Source organism: Geotrypetes seraphini, chromosome 1, assembly GCF_902459505.1.
Source record: "Geotrypetes seraphini chromosome 1, aGeoSer1.1, whole genome shotgun sequence".
In the NCBI taxonomy this organism is placed as follows: domain Eukaryota; kingdom Metazoa; phylum Chordata; class Amphibia; order Gymnophiona; family Dermophiidae; genus Geotrypetes; species Geotrypetes seraphini.
In genome coordinates this window covers 482806026-482812172 of record NC_047084.1, presented here as the reverse complement: position 1 = coordinate 482812172, position 6147 = coordinate 482806026, and the positions used below count along the sequence as shown (strand labels likewise).

The window sequence follows — 6147 nt, the reverse complement described above, 5'->3', positions numbered from 1 at the left end:
AACTGCTTCCTTGCAGTAATCAGCATTGCTGTCTGCCACTCTTCCCCCCCACTGAGATCACCCAGTCTCTCTTCATATCTCTCCTCACTGTTATGGCATTTGCAGGACTTTGAGCACTTGCGCTAGTGCATGCTGATGACCCAGCACCGAACCAGTGCCAGAACTGGAAGAAAAGATAAGGGATCTGGGCATTGTGGGGGGAAGAGTGGAGGAGAGCAGTGCCAGTTATTGCAAATTCTGGGAGGTGGGCTATTATTGGAAGAATCTAAATTTGGCTTTTAAAATTAAATTTACAGGGTTTTTGATGCTGAAACAGACAGATGGGCCATTATTAGAGGTGAGCTGGTATTAGAGAGAATACAGTAAATTATTTATGTCTGTCTGTGCATCAGCAAAAAGAAAAAAAATAAAATCCCCTCCCCCCCCCCCCCCCACTTAAAGGTACCAAGCCAGGAAACAGTTACAAACAAGAGAGACCATGTAATAATAATAATAATAATAACAACTTTATTTTTCTATACCGCCATAATCTTGCGACTTCTAGGCGGTTTACAATGAAAGAGAGCTGTACAATCAGCGAATTACAAGGTGAGATCAGATAGGGAGTCACTGAGTAATCAGTGTTTACAGGTTACAAATAGGTTAATCATTTTACATCAAAGGGGCTGGATGGTCAGCGAATTACAGAATACAGGTAGTGAGGAAGACAATGAAAAGTCAAGAGAGGAACAGAATACATTTGTGAAGAATACATTTGTGAAGAAGTGTAGTATCAACATAAAGAGAAAGATTTTAAGATGGGGGGGCATTGTCTGGTTGGGAAATAAATCTATTGAATAGAACGGTCTTGATTTCTTTCCGAAAGGTGCCATAGGTCTGCCTGGTTTTGTCGGTGAGATTGCCTAGCCAGGTTTGCTGTCTGGCAGCTTGAAACTTAAAAGTTCTATCCAGAAAGGTTCTGTATTTGCAACCTATGATCTTCGGGTAGGCAAAGAGGTTGCGATTTCTGGTTGACCTTGTGGGGGTGTAGAGTTCGAAGTGAGGTAATAGGTAAATTGGGGCCATTCCCCACACCAGTTTATAGCAAAAACAGAAAAACTTGAATAATGTCCGTGCCTCAATTGGCAATCAGTGCAGCAGTTTATAATAGTGGCTAATGTGGTCACTTTTCTTTAGTCCGAATATTAGACGGCCGGCCGTGTTTTGCACTATCCTTAATTTTCTCAAGGTTTTTTTGGGTGTACCCACATAGATGATACTGCAGTAGTCTAAGGAGGATAGGATCAATGACTGAACCAGTAGTCTAAAAGATGGAGGGTCGAAATATTTTTTGATGGTTTTTAATTTCCAAAGAGTGTGGAAGCATTGTAAGTTAATGCATTAAAATTATAAACAAAAAATACTGAGTTTTGTGCATGCATTTCATTCTATAAATGTATGATTCCTCTTAAAATATTTCATCTGATGCATGTTATTTATTTATTTATTTTTATAACATACAGTGTTATAAAAGAGAATCAAAGATCTTGATAAGCCACTTGCCCCAGTAATAAATAAAACTTTCTCCCCCTCTTTTCATCGCTGTTGAATCTTTTGGATCAATTTGTTTGTCCTAATCAATGTATACATCAAGTTCTGTCTATCACAGTAGCAGATAGAGCAGACAAAAGAGTGACAGATTCATATAAAAGTGCTCTGTTCCAAAATGGGCTCCTTTGTTTGCAAGTTATAAGAATTATAATTTGAAGTGGAATTCTTTAAAAATACTACAGCAGTCCCACTTTAGAGATTCTTGGCATGATGTTACTACACGACACAGACTGACCGCTGAGAGAATATAACTCCGAGAAGCAACATTGTGAATGTGTAAGGAACAAACAAAGCTGGTCTGGAATATACAGCTACAGTACAGTACTTGTAACAGACACCTAAAGTGCTTTTCTGGAAAGTGCGAAATTCAGCTGTAATACAAATTTTCTTCCTGGTAGCCTCTTGAGTTTCAGAGATGGAGATTTCTTTCTAAGATGATGGATTCAGATGCCCTTAAAAAAGATTAAATAAAAAAACAACAACAACAGAGTATTAAAATTTTTTTGATAGGTTATTGAAAAATAATATAGAGGAAAGAGGAGACTTCACAAAAACTGCCACCTACCTGATGCAAACCTAGTGCTTTGGAGCAGTGTACATAGCCTATGCTATTAATTCACCAAATACTTCTAGTCAGTGTCTCTCAAACTTTTTTTAGCTGTGACACACTAAATGGAGCAAATGTTTTTCATGGCACATTATAACTGAAATTATAAAATTGCAAAACCAACAAAAAATTAAAATTTGAGAGTTATTTATTTAAAGTTCTTTAAGCTATGTATAGGCAATTGTAACAAAGGTGAAACTAAAGTAGATAGAATAGAATTGCGAATCAATGCAATGGATGTGCTTGTTTTTGAGTGCAAATGAACTCAAAATGTGGCTCGATAGTCAACAAGAAAACATGCATTTCATCCATCATCTGCTGCTGTTCTCTTTTTTTTTTTCGATTTAATTTCTGTCAGAGCTAGAAATTCAAGTTTGCAAAGAAAAATTGGATAATTTTGTTGCTCAAGTTAGGATAACTACTGCATTAACAATAAAATTACCTGGCGTTAGTTTTCAAGGACCAATCACGTCAAAGAATGATGCTTGTCTGGGCTCATAACATTGACAGACTTGCATATACAATGTACATGTTATCTATTGTAGTGTATATTTAAGAAGGGAATTTTAAAAAATAAAGTAAAATTCTGGAATCTCTTGTGGCACACCCGGAATCTCTTTGGGGCACACCACTGTGCCATGGCACAAAGTTTGAGAGACATGGATCTAGATCAGCCATGGGCAACTCCGGTCCTCGAGGGCTGTAATCCAGTCAGGTTTTCAGGATTTCCCCAATGAATATGCATGAGATCTATTTGCATGCACTGCTTTCAATGCATATTTATTGGGGAAATCCTAAAAACCCGACTGGATTACGGCCCTTGAGGACTGGAGTTGCCCATGTCTGCACTAGACCCTGCTTGCGTCATTAGCATCATTGAGAAACAGACAGACAAACCAATAACATAAACATAGTTGACAATATATAATGTTGCCTAGGTTCTCTAAAGGGATGCCTAAGTCAGGATGTGTACAATTTCCTGAGTATTTTACAAAAAGCTTGGTGAATGCAGAGTGTTTTGTAAAATACATATAAGGATAAAGGGAAATATACATGTTGTCTGCAGTACATATAGAATGAACAGCCATTTAAAAAAAATTGGAATTATTTATTGAAATTTCAGCAACAAATACAACTGACAAAATACTTATAAATATTTGGAGCCCCTTTCATCAAGCTGCGCTAGAAGTTTTTAGAGCGAGCTGGCACAGTAAATGCTCCGATGCTCATAGAATTCCTGTGAGCATTGGAGCACTTACTGCGCCAACCCACTCTAAAAACCTCTAGTTCAGCTTGATAAAAGGGGGGAGTGTTAATATATTGGTTCAAACCACTCTAAAGACCCTCCCTAGCCCCTTCCTCCCTTCCCCAACTAATATTAACCCAACTTAGACCATTCCTCAGCATCTGTACAAAATCTCTGAAGACTAATATCAATCAGTTTCTCCATCCACACAATGAACTTGAGGTGCTCTCACCACTGATGTAGCAATGGTGCACAAGCCTTCTGAAATGATCTCCCTAATTTAAGAACTATCATACATTTTTAATATACTAACAAAAAAATAACAACAACCAAAAGAAATAAAGGATTATGAAAAGAGCTTGATATTCATTAGCAACAAATGAATTAAAAGAAAAACAAGAGCACTGAGAATAAAACAATCAACAGAGGAAGGGAGAAGGAATTAATTGCCACAGAATTTGGACATTTATACCATAGTTCTGTAGCATAAAACTTCTCCTAGATATAGAAAGAGAAAGTTTTTGGAGTCCTCCTCCTATTCACGTTGATTAATAATGTGTATATTACATAAGAATATAAGCAGTGCCTCCGCTGGGTCAGACCTGAGGTCCATCGTGCCCAGCAGTCCACTCACGCAGCGGCCCAACAGGTCCAGGACCTGTATAGTAATCCTCTATCCATACCCTTCTAACCCCTTTTCCTTCAGGAAATTGTCCAATCCCTTATTGAACCCCAATACCGTACTCTGTCCTATCACACCCTCTGGGAGTGCATTCCAGGTGTCCACCACTCTTTGGGTGAAGAAGAACTTCCTAGCATTGGTTCTGAATCTGTCCCCTCTTAATTTTTCCAAATGGCCTCTCGTTCTTGAAAGTTTGAAGAATCTGTCCCCCTCCACTTTCTCTATGCCCTTCATGATCTTGTAAGTCTCTATCATGTCCCCTCTAAGTCTCCGCTTCTCCAGGGAAAAGAGCCCCAGTTTCTCCAATCTTTCAGCGTATGATAGGTTTTCCATACCTTTTATCAAATGTGTCACTCTTTTCTGAACCCTCTCGAGTATCGCCATATCCTTCTTAAGATACAGCAACCAATATTGGAAGCAGTACTCCAGGTGCGGGCGCACCATCGCCCGATACAACGGCAGGATAACTTCTTTCGTTCTAGTTGTAATACCTTTCTTGATAGTACCTAGCATTCTATTCCCCTTCTTAGCGGCCGCTGTGCACTGTGCCAACGGCTTCATTGTCTTGTCCACTATTACCCCCAAGTCCCTTTCTTGAGTACTCTCATACAATAACAGACCTCCCATCGTATAGCTGTACTTCAGGTTTCTGTTTCCTACATGCAAGACTTTACATTTCTCTACATTGAACTTCATCTGCCATCTCGTCGCCCACTCTCCTAGTTTGTTCTGGTCCCTTTGTAAATCTTCGCAGTCCTCTTTAGTCCTAGCCCCACTAAATAGTTTGGTGTCGTCTGCGAATTTTATAACTTTGCACTTTGTCCCTGTTTCTAGATCATTTATAAATACACTGAACAGCAGCAGTCCGAGTACCAACCCCTGCGGAACACCACTCGTGACCCTCCTCCAGTCCGAATAGTGGCCCTTCACTCCTACCCTCTGCTTGGATGTGCTCCAATATTTATTAAACTTTGGTGGAAATTACATAAATATATTTTGGAAGGAAATAATTATAATGCCCTTGAGGATAAAAAGGAAGGAGAAGGGTACAATATGAAAAGATGATGGCAGAACGTTTAGGTACTAGCAAGTCCTTTAATGGGGTTTGGGGTCCATTGACTAATTTTATTATGTTATGATTCCTTTACACATCCAGGGAGAGGGTGGGGGGTGGAATATTTATTTGGAAGAGTAAAATTAATTTTTTTTATTATATTGATAGCATAAGATATAATATTATTGTTTATAATAAGGATAAGAAGGGGATAAAAAATTGTTTAATATAATAATTGTGATGATAACGATGTATTTTCATACAGGTTTTTTGATTCTTCAATTGTATACATTATAAAAGTTTGAAATCTCAATAAAGATTTACAAAAAAAAAAAAAGAAAACATTCAAGATACTGAAGGGAATAGATAAAGACAGGTTGTTCACCCTCTCCAAGGCAGGGAGAACGAGAGGGCACTCTCTAAAATTAAAAGGGGATAGATTCTGTACAAACGTAAGGAAGTGTATAGAAAGAGCTATGGCCAGGATTCACTAAACCTCCAAACCGTGCATGATCCGTTTCTGTTTACATGCCGGCCGACTAATTCAGTAAAGGCCTGCATGCAAATGGGGATGATCGTTAGCATGCCCCCTACCCACGGCCAGAGCGATCCCCGTTCATGCGTACACCCTGACAGCAATGACAGGAGAAGCAGCCTTCTGTCACTGCTGTCAGGGCTCAGCCCAGATCTCTCTTGCCTGCTCCCGGATTCTCCTGCTCTCTGCCACCATTCCCTGTAGTGCAAGCTTGTGGTTTTAAAGCGGGCCTGCACTGCAGGGAACGGAGGCAGAGAGAAGGAGAGTCCAGGTGCAGGGAAAAGAGAGATTGGGCACCGGCACGACACACCGGCCCTGCTCGACCCCCCCTCCCCCCAGGCACCGATCTTTCCTACCTGCCCTGCTCAGATCTCTCCCTCCCTCCCTGGGACCGGCATCGCACGGCCCTCCAAGCACGGCCCTCGCCCCCCCC

General features: G+C 40.1%; 1 protein-coding gene across 1 annotated transcript in view; it reads right to left on the bottom strand.

Annotated features, from left to right (window-relative positions):
• Nucleotides 1-484: 484 nt before the first annotated feature.
• LOC117350967 (programmed cell death 1 ligand 2-like) overlaps nt 485-6147 on the bottom strand; it is an 80453-nt gene continuing 74790 nt past the window's right edge. Inside the window, exon 6 of the mRNA XM_033925698.1 lies at nt 485-2042. Coding sequence (XP_033781589.1) covers nt 2020-2042 — 23 coding nt within the window. The 3' untranslated portion in view covers nt 485-2019. The remainder of the gene's footprint in view (nt 2043-6147) is intronic.